Genomic DNA, 19086 nt, shown 5'->3' on the forward strand with positions numbered 1-19086 from the left:
ATGGAACCTTTATTGGTGACATTATTTGTGATTTCTTTGTGTTAATTCACACGGACTGAGAATTTTTTTTGGGAACACCATTAGCGCTAATTCTACAGTTTCACTTTTCTCTGTCATATGTAAATTATATTTATCATACAGTAGTTGTTTTATTCTTTGATATTTTTTGTGTGTTTTGCCTTTTTACCTGTTTATATCTTAATAAAGTCTTCAATTATATTAAAAGGAAGCAGATCTGGAGATGAAAAAATCAGTCCATAAATAAAATATATATACAGTAGTTCTATCTGTCACAATTGGTTAACACTGATGGATCTCTCTGGTACACGTTCAGTGAGTAGGTAGGCATCAGTCTCTGCAGGGAACATAATGCTTAACTCAGCTCAGCTGCAAATTCAGTACATTTTTGCCATAACACATATTGCAAACATACTAAAGTCATAATGTCAGTTTAAAAAAAAATCTGAGTTTTATTGTGCATGATTGCATGTGAGAACAATCCTATTAAACAAGCAAAAGCTATTTGCTAAATGATTCATGACATTGGACAGTGGAAGTGGCTTGATTTAGAATATATACAGAAAATAATAGTGTTTATAATATTCTAGAGTCTAATAAAGAGATGGCATTCTTTTCATCTATAGTATATACTACTTATATACCAAAGAAACACTACTAATGATGATGATGACAACAATAATAATAATAATAATAATATTGATGATGCTAATGTATTTTAATAACATTAATAGTTACATTATTATACCTAGTGGTGTGCGTTTTGGAAAATTGCTATTCCAGGAATGAAAACTGCTGGGGTCTACCAGAATCACTTGGGCAGTGTATTTATGGTTAATTAACAAGTTGACTAAAATTATGATACAAAAAAAAATCCCACTCTCTTATCGCAAAGGCTGCTAAAGGTGCCCACACACGCACCGATCCCCGCGGCACCTCATCGTACAGTACAAAAAGTATGTGCTGCACCTACTTTTTGTACTAGCTTTTTCTAGCATAGCATCGCATCGCATGCACATCGTATGCACAAGGCATACGATGCTAAGCTATGTGTGCTAGTTAAGCCCACAACGCACGCCGGGAACGGTGTGTGTGTGGGCACCTTAAGAAATGATCAAAACCATCAATCCATTGGACATCCTTTTATTGCGAGCCAATCACAAATGTAGTAGCGTCACTAGGGTTAGTGTCACTCAGTCACTCTTCATGATATGAAGAAATGAAGTTGGTATGCCTCCTCAGAGCATCATTCTTGTGCAGCTTTTGTGTATATACATTTGCTCACCCTTTGACCAGATAGTGTGAATGTGTTTATGGTTTTAAATATAAAATCCAACAGTGCTCAGTGTAACCACATATTTAATTTAATCACAAGAATAATTTAAATCTTTCAAGATGTAAAGACATAAAAGACATATATAAAATAAAATCATTTGATATACAGAAAAGTCCAAGAGGATACAAGCAGTCCTCAATAAGATTTCATAAGACAGGAACAAAACGCGATAAAGAATTGTGCATTCTTACCCAGTTCATAATTTTGGAGCCACATGAGGGTAAAGGAGCAAAGTGCTTTCTGGAATAATTACGCTCCCTGCTGGGCTCTAAAGGCATGAGCTGGGCGGCATTCCCCCTGGTCCTTTATTATCAGTCACTGGCCGATGTGTTCCAAGCCTTCTAGGGCTCTTACTCAAGGCAAAGAGCATTGTTAAGTGTCTGCTCCTGGTTTCCATAATTTTGGTGTATTTTCACCAGATGTGTTATCACACCTCCTATTGTAGCCCACTGCACAAGAGGCCAGCAATTATTCAACTACATTTACTATTCTGGTTTAAAGAGCCAGATTTAGGAAAATAATACTGGAACCACTTAGGGTTGACTAAGTTTCTACTCCAGGCATCCCAATTTTGTTAATTACCATTCCCCCCCCCACTTTTCAGTGCTTTCCAGCATGAGGAAGGAAGCCTATGAATGGCAATATGGCTTCTGACTTGTACTGACTACTGATTTTAAATGTAGCATGGAGAAAAGTGAGCCCAAGCTCATTGCCTCCCTATTACCATAGAAGCAAGCCAAAGCTATGTATCACTGCGCATAATTGAGGATAGTTTTCTAATTATTTATTTTTGGTAATATTTTGGGTTGTAGTAAAAGTAACTGTCACTTATACCCCTTTTCCATCTACAAGCCGGGACGCGACCGGGATTTTGTTCCCGGATCCAACATGGGTGTGACCAGGTTTGTGAACCCTTTTCCGCTAAAGTCCCTACCCGGCATGGCCTCTGGGAGATGAGAGCATCTCCCAGCACCAGCTTTTGCATTGCAGTGAATGGGACCCAGGTCACATCGACCTGGGTTACCTGATTACACTGCACAGGGACCTGGGTTGAACCCATATTCAACCCTGGTCTCTACCCAAGTTGAAATGCCAGGTCTCAGGACTCGGGTCATTTCAACTGGGAGTGTTTCCACCTGCCTACAGTCCCGGATTTTGTGCGCTCCCGTGCAAAAACCAAGAATATTTAGGCTAGTAGAAAAGGGGTATAAGTTTTCTACTATTCAGCCATATTTTTTTTCTTCTGTAATAGACTGACAGTTACCTCTGCTAAGAGCACAGATGTTGACGAATCATTAAGTTTACATTACATTAAGCAAATCATTTTATTTATTATAGCAGCCGATCTGTCACTTAGGGCCTTATTCTGGTTGGTGCGGTCCGTTCCGAATTCTTTCGGAGGACGCTTTTTAGCCGTCTGCGCATGCGTAGGCAATGCAATGCGCATGTGCCACGCATGGTCTCCGTACTCATTCTCACTAATACCATCCAGAAATGTGCACCGAATCGACTCGGGAAATATGGGCGTAATATGGGCGTCATTCGGCCCTACACAAGGGCATGGTTTCAAAGTGGGCAAAACTAGGCGTAATTCTGGGCATACACGAGGGAGTGCACAAACTGTGGTAGGCGTGCATTCGGACAAGACACCGACTGCAAACAAACCAACACGTCTGAAATATGCGGTCTTCATAAGCAAGTTTCACTTTGCGGAGAGCACTTGTTCGCCCAATTAGTACGCCCGCACCTGAAGCACTCTCAGCTGAACACAATACAATCCACTCCTCTACTCATTAGTGATTAATTACACTCATGTGTGTTATTGTAGTGTGCACATCCTTGCATGACACAAATGTAATATAATTGTAGTCCAAATAACATTAAGCAAAAAACATAATACACACACACTGTGATTATAACTGTAGGTAAGTGAGCTTTAGTATGTGTTAGTAATAATTAGCACATTGTAGAATATTGCATTTGACGTGCAATTATTATATAATATGCATACATAAAACATAGGTAAATGGGCAACAATGAATGAATAGCACTTCACATTATGTAAGGGTTAATCTAAAGTGGTAGTAATGTGTTTAAGTATCAATTAGGAATTAATTGATTACAATTAAAAACAATCCCTTTTTTATGAGGTTGCCTAATTGCATAAGTGTGTCTTGTGGCAGATGTATGAGTTCCGATAACAGTAGTGATGTTTGCGTAAATACACCGCATCGGTGCGTACGGGCAGCTTCCCGTCCGTTCGGACGCTGTAAGACCGTGCAGAATCTTTGTGTTCCCACCGCACACGCACGGTTTGGATGTTGTCTGAAAACACACCCTCTTCTTCGAGAGTGAGTCTGACCGAATGCGGACGACCTGTGGGCGTTTGTTCTTACAATGTCCGCACAGCGTAGCGTTCGGTCAGCTCCGAAAGAATTCGGAACGGACTGCACCAACCAGAATAAGGCCCTTAGTGTACACTTTTGTTCTCACAATAATTCAATAGAAAACCGTGCAGTTAGCTATGGTATTGCATGTAAATTTATCAGTGATTTGTGCTATGCATAAGAATATTGTTAATGTTAAATTATAATTTGATCCCTACTATATCTCTAATGCTGTGTACACACGGTGAGATTTGACATTCGATTTTGACTATATAGTCAAAATCGCATGCAGATCGCACAGGTTTATTACCTTGCGATCCCGATGCGCGCTCCCGTGATAGCACAAATCTAAACCCAGATAGACAGGGCAGCAATGACTATATAGTGCAAATAATGCTGATTGTATGGATTGTATGTTAAAAGTATAGAGATAGTAAAGATTGCATAGCACTCGAATCTTAAGTCGAATAGCAAGGGAATCTCACCGTGTGTACACACCATAAGTAATCTAATACTGTTTGCTGGCTTTAAGTTGAGCAATTAAATTTAACAAAACATAAACATATTAATGTTGCAAGCACACAACACAGAGACAAATATAAATTTCATTTTTGAAGGCTGCTTTAAAGATGATCATTTTTAGAACTCAATTTTTTATTTCATCTGCATGTAAAATAATTGCCATCAATGCTGCCTGTGTTTGCTGTTTACTTACAGCTAAGAAAAGCACTGGAATGACATCATGTGTTAATACCAGCTCACTGAAAAAGATGCTGGAAATATGGCAATAATTTTAATAAGACGATGATGTAAATTGATGATTATACTCTTCCCTGCAGAATTACTGACTTTGTGCACAGCAATCTCCTGGGCTAATTTGCACAGGCATCACAAGCATGAGCATAGTTACTGGGTTACCATCTCTAGGGCTTACATTTGTTAGGAATATAGGTATTGAATTTCACCCAATTAATTTTAAATCATTCACACATATGGCTGACAGAAATGTAATCTCTCAGTAACTAATTGTACAGATTCACTAAGTGACACATTTAAAATGTTATTAGGTAATTGTTAAAGACTATTATTGTTTTTTGCTTCATAGTAGGGATATAAGATGTAAGGGCATAGTTTAGCAATCAGATGGCATAAACTTGATTATATAACCTACATATAACCTACAGATGTGTCCTCATACAAATAGATGGGACTCCCATTTTAGTAATCTTAGTAAACTTACCCCTTAGTGCTTTGATTCAATGCCATATTGCTAACCTAAAGGTGCCCATACACAGTGCGATAGGCACTGTGCGTTTTGTCAGGGACGTGCGGTGAGGTAAATGGCTGAGGAGTCCCTGGCAAGTACTAGAGCCAGATATGCACACAATATATGAGCCCAGGGGTACATGCCGGCATTATACACATGTGCAGCAGTGTATAATGCTGGAGATTCGCTGAGTTTTGATAAGAGATGTGCAGAAAAGGTAGCGCCTCACCTGCTATAGACTTTTTACTTGAGAGTTTTGACTATAAAAATGATTAGAATAATTAATATAAGATAGAATAATTTTTTTTTGTATATTCTTTGTATTTTTGACATACTTTATAAATTCAAAACTCTGGCATATATGCACCGCACGCCACTGCGTTTTGTACTAGAGCGCATCGCATGCGTTTTGAACACAATACAATGAGATGCAATGCAATATAGTACAAAAAGTATGTGCAGCACATACTTTTTGTGCTGTATGATGTGATTTGCGCACACACACATCACACCTGTTAAATTGTACCACGTATGGGCACCTTTAATCATTTAAACCAGTTGGATGTCATTCCAAGAATGGAAGATGCAGAATAAAGAATAGACCTATTCCATGTCAAAAATTAGGTTTGTCCAACATCTTTATTTGTACCAAAAACAGGAATAGAATAAAAAGACAAATTGCAGGAATAAAATCAATATGATAAAAACACATAAATAAAGCGATTAGAGGCACATCCAACATCTTTTTATCTGTATTAAACGAAACACGTCTGTTTTGTTATCTGTCTTCTTTAAAATGTCCCCATGACAATGAAACTCTAGAATGCAGAAATCGGTGCCAACACTGATATCTTGGATAGAAAAACAGGATCCAGGGACAGCAATCCCGAGCATATTCCCACAAAAAGTTCTTCACTGAGGATAATTTTAAATACTATTTGATACAGTAGATTCAGTTTAAAATATAAAAGAATAAAATATTATCACACATGTGTCCCACTACATTGATTACGTGTTAGCAATATTCTGTAGCCGCAATGCATGCAAGTCGCAGCAACAAAATACATCTATACTCCACAGGCAACTTGATTAATTTATAAGACCAACTATCCTCCAATTATTATCCTTTGATAAAGCTGCAGTTGGCAGTGAAACGCGTCAGTCAGACCTCCGGTTCTTCACTCCAAGTGTGGGATACTGTACCCAGATTGGACTCACCCTCTGGTACACTTTGATCCACGGATTCACCTGCTCAGAAAATCCTTTTTCATTACCTCAGTCCCTCCATTGTGATTGGTGGCTACGATCTCCCTTGGAACACCCAGCGGCATAATTCCAGCTTGCCATCTCCAAAAAGGAGGACATTGCCTCTTCCACCGATACCACCTCTCCAAGTGTTTCCTGTCGAGTCTCTGGCGGACACCGCTAATTGTAAAAGTGTTGGGGTATTCCATCCCCCCCCCCCTCCAATACCATCAGGATCTGCAAGGGGTTACATCTTCAGCGGAAGCCGACCGACAGCACTCTCCAAAATCATCATCTACCCGGGTGAGGATTCCAACTACCACCCGTGGTTTCATTACAGATCGTCCACCAAATGGTAATGTGCACTTACCTGTGATCAAATGCCCACTCCTTTCCCTTTTCCATTTATTACATGGTTTACATCCCCTGTCCTACACTGGACTTAATACAGTCACGCTCACCCCAGCTTGTGACGTGAAGAATCGTTTTTTATGGTACCAATATTGTTTTTATTGTGAAATTTTGTACTTTATTATATGTTTTTCAGTTTTAACCAGTAAAATATCATTACATCATAATTTGGTGTGTGTCACTTTCATTTAGCGCTGCTCACACGCTTTGGCGTGATTGGTCTTTGTATCCTCCAATTATAGATGCCATTAAACAGACTTGCTATATAAAAGGTTTTACTTCCACAAAGCACTTACATTTTACAGATAAACAACAACATATAAATCACCAACAGGGGAATAGATGGAGAAACTCGCTTCATGGGGTTACAAATCTCACTCTGCACCAAATGAATATCCCCCTCAAGTCCCAGAAACCAGACAGGAACCTAGCAGCAGTTGTGGACTCAAATTCAGTAGTTTCCAATAGTATACCACCCAACTTTTGAATCTTCCGAGTCAGGACCTGCTGCACCTGAGTCACAGCCACTGCTGAAAAGGGGTGGGGTATCTAGGGTGGTGGTCAGGGTCAAGATTTTATCTTCCTTGGTTCCAAGATCGACCGTACGGACGAATTGGTCCTGAAATCAAACGCCAAATTGCACTTTGCCAATGCTGATATGCAAGGAATGACAAAGATATGGAAGGGCAACGACATCAGCATTGGAACAAAAACACGACTGGTAAATGCAATCATCTTTTCTATTGCCACCTATGCATGTTAAACCTGGACATTTAAAAAAAACAGATTGCAGGAAAATAGACCCCTTTGAATTATGGTGATGGAGGAGGATGTTACGCATACCATGGACAACAAGGACATCCTGGAGCGTGTTAAACCAAACTCATCACTGGAAGTTCACCAAGCATCGGCTTTCATACTTTGGCCATGTCATACGAGCCAACTTATTATAAACAACAATAATGCTCGGTCTCGTAAGCGGCTTATGAAAAAGGGGATGTCAACGTACACAATGGTTGGACATTATCAAAGCAGACACTAACATGCAAATGAAGGACGTGAAAGAAACAACAAGAAACAGAATTACATGGTGAACATTGATCCATCGGGTGTTCGAAGGTCAATCTTGAATAAACGGATAATAATCATCATCATTTAACAGCTCACCTGCAGAACACTATCTATGGAAACTCCAGAACTGGGTTGCTAAATATCAGCTCCAGTACATGTGCACAGTGACAATGACTTCCTTGTCAGAACCCATTGGTGATGGGGTAGTGGCACATGGTTGCAGGAGCCAGGATGCTGCATCCAAGGTTGGTGTTTCCCTCTGTCTATTTCCTGCTGAATCTACAGTATGGGTGTCAGCTTTGACCATACATTGCCTCAGGTATAAAACCCTGTCCGTGAGGTCCAAATCCCTTGCAAGGTTCCCCAGTGATGACACTGGCAGGTTATGCTCCTCACTCATGATCTGAGATCCTTACAATGCATTACTGATTCGAGCTGCATCCCAGAATGCAGCATCGGGTCATCTCCAAAACCATCCAATGGCTACATGTCCAATGTAGTCGCAAAAGCCAGCTGCTGCAAATGCAACAAAGAGGCAAGGAAATCTCCATTTTCCGACATATATCCTGACCTCAGTACTTCTCCACCATGGCAGGACACCTCTCCATTTTGGGAAATGAAGACCATATCTGCTACAACCCCTCACAAAACTTCACCAGACTGTTAATCAATCCAATGTTGTACTTCGTCCTACACCTCAGACCCATACTGTACATACTGTACGTAGAACATATCCAGTGCATGCTCTATGTTTTTTACTTTGGTACTTTGCTCCATGAGACGCATACCCAACCACATCCGAATTAGGTCCCTATAATATAATTATAATCTAGGATATAACCTATGTTTTACTATTATATTGTAATACAGTAAACCTTTCCAGTACCATAAGATAGCTTGTTGCATAAATTATCCCTTGTCCCTGCTTAATTTGAGATGCTAATGTAGTTTAAGGCAGAACTTTACAACCCTTAATTACGTTAGGCCTGAGATTTCACTTTGGATGACATCCAACATTAACTACAGCATGTATTTGAAACAAACTGACACAGTCTCAAGGACAATAAGATGATGTCATGTTTTAACCTTAGTTTTTATCAAGATCACAAGTTTGCTGCAGTTTTCTCCACTTCTCAATTTTAAAAGCAATAAGAATTTCCGATGTGTTCATCTGCCATGTCTAATCAATTGCTGCGGCTGCCAGTCATTGGCAATATCTTTAGAGTAGCTTGAAAGACACCTCTGAGCCATGTAAACAGCTGTGACCCTTTAATAACACAGAAATGTCCAGACAATGAACTTCCATTCCTCTATCCTGGTGACATTTTATTTAGAGTCTCACAGCAAGTTTGCTAGCTTTGTTTTGTACAGTCTCAGACACAAACAGTTTAATCTTGTCTCTCGCCCCTTGGTTTCTATGAGGAAGAAAAAAAGTTCATTTATAAGGATAAGCTCTTTGTAACAGTAATAAACAATATATTGTTTTTTGACTTTCTGACCGCATTTCTAAAATGTGAAGCACAAAGTGAAAACTGGGAAATATTTGGCAGTCTTTAAATATTCATTATAAAAGAAAAGACAGGTTTGTATAATATTTGACTTGGTAAAAATGCTCATGAACAAACAATACTTGTCCTTGTCCCCTGGAGACATTTGGTGGCCCAAGTTGAACTTATTTCAACATTTGGGTGTGAAAGGATTAATGTTTGGTCAGCTGACATTTCCTTTGGGCCAAAGAGAGAGCAGCCCTGCTTCCAGGCTTCAGCTAGCTTATACCAGGCTACCACTGACTTAGAATAAACAATATACACATATTGTTGCTATGGGGATGAAGAGTAAGTATTTGATGAAAAAACACATATTGACAAAGCTGCACATATACAGTATGTACAGATATACAGAACATTTTCAGAATACATTTTGGGGTTATATTTTAAGGTAGTAAAATTAAATGAAACACTATCATCTCTATATATCGGCAGTATTTAATGACCATAATCGCGTTGTGCAGCGAATCCTGTTTAGGATTTGCTGCACAGTCGCCGTGTTCTGGAGGGCTGGAGCCCTCGCTGACACACTATTCAGGGGACTCGCTGCCCGTGAGGGCGAATCTTAACCCCTGCGGCGGACGCCACAGGGAGCCGGGGGATGGGGGCAGGCAGGGAGATGGAAGTCTCCCTGCCTGCCCCAGAATGTATATGGGGGGTAGGAGAGCTCCCCGGGAACCAGGCAGCACAAGTTCCTCCCGGGAGAGTTAGCAGGGGACCTGGTAGGAGCCGCTATCACTGCTCCCGATCGTGCATATGTAATGATCGGGAGCAGTGAATATATGAATATGTAATGAGCGGCTCTCGGCTAAATCACTTAGAAAGCAATTCGCCATCTTCTTATTTAATACACTCACGGTGAATCACATTGAAAAACCCATTGAAAAACCACAGCGAATTGCGGAGAGTATCAGACGGCAAATTTTCCGTCATTCACTGTTCGCCGTTGGCGAAAAGTGCACGTTGAATAGGGTGATTCACTTTCTGACACAAAAAATCACCTTCCAAAGTGAAAATTGCACAATTTCACCATGAAACATGGCGAATTGGCCTCATTGAATACTGCCCATAGTGACCATGTGTCTCTGAAACACTGCCATCTGCTGGCAGAGAGTGAAACTACATCTCTTTCTCACACATGCACAAACACAGAAGGTAACAGACTAGCTTTCAAAGCATTTGCTTTGAACTGGTTTACTATTCCTTAATATGAGGCCAAATGCATTCCAAGAACATAGTCTTTTGGAAGTTCTCCGTATCCCATTGAAAGAAATGTCCAAGAGCAAGTACAATTAAAAAAAAATAATATTAAGTAATTGGTGGTCCATCAACTGTAGGTTAAATTTTGCAAGTCAGATTATGGTAAAATAGTGATCAGGAGAGCAACCATATTATTGTGTGATTATATTTTATTAATCTCCTACAACATTATATTTTTGGCATGGATTTATAATCCATATCATTTATTGACTTCAGTGAGAGTCAGTGTGTCCACATGATCATAATGCAGCACCAGAGCTTATAAAGACATGTATTTAATGTATAGAAATTATATAGGCTGCTGAGAGCTGGCAGCAGGTCACATGAATCTCCTGGGTACGGCTCTAGATGGCCGAGGTAGTCATTAAGGGCAGTTACAGAGAATCTCCTGAGGGAGCAGTTGGAGATGGCCATGTTAGGAAGGGAGACTGATCTGCACTGTGGGGACCTGTACTTCCCTGATCCCACTGACATGATCGGCAGTGGGGAGATAGAGAAGCAGTAGGGTGACTGCAAGGTCTAGAGCATAGGAGAGCTTCAGTCAGCAATGCTGAGACATGATCCTGGCACTGTGGTAGGAGACAGATATCAGGATTCCACTTTCCCTCCCAATAGGCATGCAATAGCTGGCCCAGATTATTTTTTTGTGAAGACACAGGCTTTTTAGGGTGGGTCTCTGACATCAATAATGACTACATCTAGTATGATTAGTGGAAGCCCTAGACTGGGGCAGATGGAAAAAAACTGTTGAATGGTTCGGTATTTGCGAATAAATCTGAAGAAATATCGCTATTTGCAATGCATTCGCAGTTTGCAAGGGGCAACTTTTCATTCTGTCTGAGAGGTGGCTTTCTGCTCACAACCCACTGCAAATTCTCTGATTAGTGATCCATGATGAAATAGGCCCGGTGTTTGGTCATTTTGCACAGTCTAGCATGACTTACTTTTCCAATGTTAGTGTATGTTTGGTCAGAAGTTTTAGATTAGAGCCATTGCATGTTCACAAATGAACATTACTTGTCATAAAGAGAAAAGGAGATGTGGAAATTCCTCACACCGTACTACTCAGATCAAGAACTGCTAGGACAGGGCTACTGAGCTGTGTGTAATCATTTCTCGTTTCACTCTGCTTTGTATTAGGTTTGAGGACTTCTCAATGTGGTAGCACTTAAAGTGAGAATGGCAAAAATGTTTGATCTACAGAGGAATACTTCACTATTGTATCTAAGATTTTTCAGAAATTAGAAACATCTGTTGGAAGTAATTTGTAACATTCTCAATTTAAAAGTAGAAGACAATGAAGAAGCAATTAGAGCAGCCAATTAACCTGTAGTAGGGGAGCTTAACTAGGTCTGAATCCAGCTCTTGTAATCTATAGAATGCTTATACCCACTGCTCCATAACACTACAACAGATTCCTTTTTAATGGCTGCTTTGGGAATATTTCAGTGGGGGAATGGTCTAATCTGCAAGATTCTATTGCAATAGGAAGTTAGTATGAACAAAGAGTTATGGTCAGAGCAGTGGTTATACACAGCTTGCCATGGTTATACAGTAGCAAGGTAACCTGCACATAACAGTCATTGCATCCCCTTTATCTCAGCATTGGCCTACCTTTTCCCTGATCTCATAAACAATGTTTGGTGTGTTGGACTTAAGTCCCCCATACACTAGTCTGACTCATCCTAAGGACAAGTCGGACCAGTTTGCCCTTGAGAGCCCCATGGAGGCTCGCTTATGATTTGGCACTTGATGTGCCATTTTGACATGCAATTTATTGCATGTAATATCCCCCAGGAAGCTACAGCAGCGGTGGGGGGCGGGCAGTGGGTTCCAGGCAGCGGTGGAGCTTGTATCGCTATTTGCCGGGCGGCGGGACAGGAATCACTGCCGATTTTGAAAACATATTTTGAAAAGACTGGCCCGATGCTGATTGGCTGAATTCTCTCAGCCAATCCGCATCCAGCCAGTCTTTTCAAAATATTTTTTCAAATTCAGCAGCGCTTCCTGCCCCGCCGCCCAGCTACTAGCCCCCAGCTGCCTGCCACCCACCGTACGGACCCCACTTCCCAGCCCATGGACCTCGCCCCACGGACCCTGCCAAACCCCACTGCTGCACATCGGACCGACACATTGGACTGACACATCGGACTGCCACTGATGGGTCCAATCTGATAGATTTAATGTGCAGCTGGTCTGACCTCCCCGCTCCAACCCGATGCACACCGGACCGCTGTGTGTTATGTATGGTAAAATGATATTTAAGTTAGATTGGGCTATATTTACTAAAGCTACTAAAAATGAAAATAGGTGATGTTACCCAGATTCTGTGTATCATTTCTCTAATGTATCCTAGAAAGAATCTGATTGGTTGCTATGGGCAACATCCCCTATTAATTTTTAGTAGCTTTAATAAATCTACCCGGTAGATGTGAAAGTTTACTTCTCTGGAGAAAGAGTAATATTTTTTATAATATGTCCTGAAGATTAAGATCCTCAAGTGTCTGTCTAGTCAATGACATGTGAATAGAGGCATCATCACTGTTTACAAATAAGAAGCACATAACCTACTCTTAGTAAACAGCATCACAATATAATACTGTACATATGTACACAACCTCTATTTACCAAGTTCAGCCATGGTGTACACACTGTACTGCTAGATACTACATGATAGTTGACTAGATGGTTAAAAACCTCTCATTCACCAATTGAGTAATTCTTAGGGGCTGTGCATTATTAAATCCATGGTCCTTGCACGCTTTTATAGGTTTCCTCTTTGTCTTTCATGTGACAGTTATAAACAAGTAACTGTCAATGTTATTGGTTGTATTGTTTGGGGTGTCAATTATCAACACCCCATGCACATGGACCCCCAAGTAGTGTACCACATACTGTCACATGGCTCAGTTTGCTCACCACGCTTTGGGCTAATTGCTTGATATGGGCTTGGCATACTTTACCATTCCCAATCCACATGGATGGTAAAGATTGGAAATGTCTAACAAATGAAGAAAATTATGGAAAACCCATGTCAGCCTTTTCACGTGTTGAACATTGTCATGTTGACATATGGCTTGTGTCGAACTTTAGCATGTTGACCTGTTGGTGTCGACCTATTGACTGTTGACCTGGAAATTATCTGTCAGCCATCCGGATACAATTTTAATAATATACAACAGACGTGATTGCATATTTAATGTAAGTCAATACTGATACAGCATATTCCACTTTACAATAACTGTTCTCTTATTTTCTTTTATAATTGTATTTTGATTATTATAAGAAAATCAAATTTGACCAAACACCTTTAGCATTCATGGTATTTACTGATTTATTTTTTACTCCTGTTTTCCAGCTGCTCTGTTCTCCAGTAGTCACTCAAGTAGAAGTGGAACGGCTGGCGGAAGTGTACCTCAGTCTCAACCTCTTGCTTCCAATCACCCTTCTCCAGTAAACAATATGCAGTCCAGTCCACATAATCCTCCATCCCAGCTACCTCCTCTAACACCGATGGAGCCCGGCTCAGATAGGTAGGAATAGCAGCTAACATGGCTGGTTTTAAATTCAGAATAGTGTTGTTTTAATAAAAAATGCCATAGTAGAGTTTGAGTACATTGTGCGAAAAACTTAGCCACCTCAAAAACATTGTCTGTCATTAGCTTGTAATTTGTATGGCAGATTACCAGTGGGTGCGGAACACTAAACCTCCCCAGGGCATCCCACCACACATTGCATGGGCATTGGATTGATACAAATCGCATATTCTCTAACATATGAAAAGAGTACCGCAAAAGACAGCACTTCCAATAAGAGCTGTCCTTTGCTATGCTTGCCCGTCACTGGGCTTCACAGACCCGGGCGTCCCCAGCTCATGTGCATAGTGATGCCGGTGGCTGCGGGCATACTGGTAGGTATCCGTGTCATATTTCTCAACCAGCATTACGGAGAAAAGCTCACAGGCTTCTGTGAGGTAACGCCAGTTGCAGCCTGCATTACCTTCCACAACGGAGCCCTGATGTGCGAGGTTTAGTGTATTGGGTAATGCGTTAACCAAACCCCCCCCCCCCCCATAAATGGTGTTTTACTGCATTTATCCTTTACTGCCTGCCACCCATTTTTGTTATAACGCAGAAGATCATAAGTGTACATTTTGGACTTTATCATTACACTAGGGCTACACAGTATATACTTTACTGTAGTTTCACTTCATCTGGCAGCAATGCTTATTATTATGCAGCCGCTTTTTAATAATAGTCAACTGTGTGCCAGACAAAGAGTTAATGTTAAGCTTTCTCTATAGTTAACCTTCTGTTAGCTGTTTCACCAGAAATAGGGTACTTCATAACAACTATGTTACTGTTCTACTGTTTACAAAGGCAAGATTTTATTTTAGAATTTTATAGCAAGGAAAAAAAAAATACATATTTACCCTGTTGTGAATCAGGATTCAGACCTACTTGCTGGGATGTGAGTGTTCAGTACCCCGCCAAACGCATGCTCCATCCCCCGCACTTCCACACACCTGTGGTGCATGGCTGCAAACCATTGAATGATTTTCCGGTACTTGTGTATTTTGGCGGCGCCCATCGCATCGCATACCATAACGCATACGATGGTATGCGATGCGACGCGATATCGTTCGATAGTGTACGGTGGCATACAATTTTCAAATTGTATGCCATTGTACATGGCATACAATGCCATACAATGCGATGCGATTAAACATTGTATAAGCACCCTAATGGGTGCTTATACAATGTTAAGCACCCTAATGGGTGCTTACAATGTTAAATGCACCCCCACGCCACCCCCCCACTATAAACGTGAACCCGAAGCGTGGCGAGCGCAGCGAGCCCGCGAGGGGCGGTGGTACGCGTCCTACGACCTTTTCATACCCCCACTATCCACGTTGGCGTGGAGTTGAGAATACAATAGTGTGGCGAGCGCAGCGAGCCACCGAGCCCGAAGCGTGGCGAGGGGACGCGGATACCTGTGAAGCCCGCGAAGGGACGCGTTTACCTTTAATTTCCGTTAATTTCACTTATTGCCTGTTATCAGGTGTTAAGTTATGATGCGATCCAATTTAAAAATGGATGTTTAGTGTTTCACCTGATAATTCTTGCTAGTTTTACACATTTTGGCCCTCATTCTGATCACATTGCTCCCCTGCACGTTTGCACAGGGGAGTGATGTTTTGCAACTGCGCATGCACATAAACATTTATGCGCATGTGCAGCCGCTTTGCACGAAGCAGTGTGGGAGGGGGCACCACCCACAAGTAGCGTCCATGGGAACACCTAGCGTTTCATGGGCATACCCATGAGAACACTGGCGTTTCCATGGTAATTCACCCGTGACACGGGTGCCAGGGACAGGCAGCTTATATATCCAGATGTCAGCTGCCCACCCTCTTCATGTACCAAGGCGGCACATATCTAAGTCACCAGAATGATTTCTGCCCCACAAACAAGACTGCAAATGGATGTTTATGCAAAACATCCATTTGCATGCGTGCGGGGACATCGTGCGAGGGAGGGTGGACGTTCGTGCGGGCGGTGTTTGATTTGCGTGCAAACTGTGAAATCCGCAGCTTTGTGAGTCAATCAGAATGCTCCCTCTACTTCTTACATTAGGGATGCGGATGCATTAAATTGCCTGTAAGTACAATATACAGTATATCTGTGTCATATTAAGGTACTTAATCATTAGTGCACATGTCCAAGTGGTTCTGAACCAAGTTCCGAAATTTTTACCTTAAATATAGCTTTTCTGTATCTGACGTTAAATTCCCCAAAAAATGATCATGTGTTAACTTCAAATCTAACTGAATTTCCCTATAACCACTTTCCTTAACAATGCACATGCAATCATACAAACACCTTCTAGAATTCTGTAAAAAAAAATACCAGTTTTACTCTTTGGAGCCCCATTAATATAGTTCTCTTTTTGTCATATTTACAAATGTTCAGTTCCTAGAACTGGTCATTTTTATTCTTAGAACTGTTATTGAGTCCTTGAGGAGTTTGGGAACCACTGACCTAATCTAGAGTATGCTATATCAATGAAGAAAGCACTGTCAGTGCTATCACTGCATATTTACCTACTTTTTTATTCTCCTGAGAAGCCCAGAGGCTCATCTGCATCATTAATCTCCACCCTAAATGCCAGGATTCGCGTTTGTACGAGAAGGTGGATAAAATGCAACAAAATTATGTAGCCCATCCCTGAAGACCCACGTTTGTCAGTATGTAATCGGCAGAAGAGGGGAATGCAAGGGGTTCTGGGGGCATGTAAGAGACTAGCCTTCCATCTTCCCTAGGGCCAGGTGGGTAGGCAAGTGTGTATCACTACCCAAAAAGTACAGAAGGGCGAATGCACTTGCGCTGTCTAAATATAATTATTAATCTATCGGTTCCCAGATAGAAGTGGGTGAATGTTTCTCCACCAATGAAATAACCAGAAAAGGGGCAAAGGCAGAAGGTCAATTAAATGATATATCATCAACGGGGGTATCGCCCCCTGCAACTGACCTCTCTGCCGTGCCCTATAGGCATATAAAGGTATCTTTCATCCAATGTATCCAGCCTTTAAATTTCAATTAGATCAGAGCTCACCTTATGCAGGTGCCCTATGGGCATGGAAAGGTTTCTTTTCCCGTCCCTCTATTCGGAAGTGTCCCAATCACCGCCAGTCACAGGTCAATGAAAAAAGCACTTTATTCCAATCACGAATATTCCACACGACAGGTAATGACAATAAAAAGTTAAAAAGGTTAAAAAAGGCACTGATGGGGTCCAACGGAAACTAGGTCCGACCACCTCTACCTCACCCGGGTTAGAGAAGAAGGTGGGTGTCCACAAGATGAAAAAATGACACTGGAGCCCCAAAGCTTACCTTGCTCAAATTCCTCCAGCCAGTGTATCACTATCAGCTTCAGAAGTGATCATCCAACTAAAGGTACATAATGTAGCTAGTAGTGGTACAAGCCACCATCATAGTCATTATGCCCGGTACACACCAGGATGATGGTGCTGGTGAGTGGGTCATCACAGGAACGTACAACACACTCACGAGCTGACGGCGCCGCCGACACGCCTCGAAAATGCGGGTGATGTGATCGCGATCCGATCACGACCCCTACCCACTGCAATGGTCGGTTTTGAGATCCTACCTGCAGCAAGTAGGATCTCAGAAAAGACCGACCGACCCACAGGGCCGCGCATCGGATCGGGATCGCATCAAAAGGACACTGAAATGGCCCAAAACATGGCCAATTTACATACAATCGGTCGAGATTGTATCTAAATTGACTCGTTTTAGGCCATATCGTCCTGGTGTGTACCCCACATTAGCATTCGTTTGCACCAGTATATGTGTCTGTATCTGCAATTTGCTTACATATACTGTATATGCGGCTGTGGAATGTATAGCGCATGTTTGTGGTATTTATGCTGCACTGGACAACTCAGCATCAAGTCTATTGTCATTAAAAAAAGATGACAAAAATAAACCTAGACATATGATTTATAGCAAATTACAATTACACAATAACCTTTGCATAGATTAGTTCCAGGATTAAAAAGAAAAAAAATATGTTTGTAATACTGTATGTCAAAGTGAAATATGTTATTAGGATAGAAAAGCTAACTACAGAGAATGTATTTTGTATAAAATAAGTGAGACTGTGCTGGAAAGTGGTCATTTCCTTTATGGGCTGAAGCAACAAGTAGTATTGGCTGCTGGAGGATGGAGCTGAAAGCCAGAATGTTTCCAGTGAATCACATACAAGTCCTGCTGATGTAGTACTGTGGTTTCAACTAACGCTAGGTGTTGAAGTGCCAAATGAAAGATTTATATGGAACTGTCCAGAACAGTTTATCTTTTGATTGTAAAAAATGTAGCCACTAACTAAGGTTTATTATAAAAATAAAAAAGAGAGAAAACTTTGCATTTAGAGCTACTACTGTATACTGTATCTCTCTGGCTATGTTAGTGATATTTTAAGGACTAGAGAAAAGATAACTCTCTTTTTAGGGGCCCTAAAAAGAGAGTTATCTTTTCTCTAGTCCTTAAAATATGGTTATCCATAACTCTAGGGAGCACCACCAACCAATATATGCCTGATATTTGTATCCCCATGTATATAAAAGTTGGTCCATAAATGTAATCTAATTAATTGTATAGGTCAGTGCAAGCCACGTTTTTTTCACCACATATGTTAGTGATTTACCAGCCTGAGAGGTTATTAAATAGAGTGTAACTACTCTAAGTACTTCATTGTATAAAGTACAGTAATATACTGTACAGTAAATCTGTCAACTGTCCATCCATTGGAAGACAGGTATTATTGGTACTCTTTACCTAGCACGGCGCCCGCAATTAGCATCGCGGTCATTGGAGGTAAAAAATCGCGGGCATCGCGGCCATCGCATGCACTAAAAAAACGGATGCCCGCGATTTCCCATAGGGATCAATGTTAAAAGTGTCAATGGACGCGATTTTTGTGTTCAATGCCTCAATGCCCGCGATTTGTCCATAGGA

At 41.1% G+C, this 19086-nt stretch overlaps 1 protein-coding gene across 2 annotated transcripts in view; it reads left to right on the forward strand.

Moving 5' to 3' along the window:
- Positions 1-19086, forward strand: part of GLIS3 (GLIS family zinc finger 3) — a 365408-nt gene that overhangs the window by 290769 nt on the left and 55553 nt on the right. The window contains exon 8 of one of the 2 annotated variants that reach the window (XM_083186012.1): positions 13901-14075. The exons of the other annotated variant lie outside the window; for it this stretch is intronic. Within the exon in view, the coding sequence (XP_083042138.1) occupies positions 13901-14075 (175 nt within the window). The remainder of the gene's footprint in view (positions 1-13900; positions 14076-19086) is intronic. 2 annotated transcript variants of the gene reach the window in all.

Source organism: Crinia signifera, chromosome 1 (genome assembly GCF_055691185.1).
Source record: "Crinia signifera chromosome 1, ASM5569118v1, whole genome shotgun sequence".
In the NCBI taxonomy this organism is placed as follows: Eukaryota; Metazoa; Chordata; class Amphibia; order Anura; family Myobatrachidae; genus Crinia; species Crinia signifera.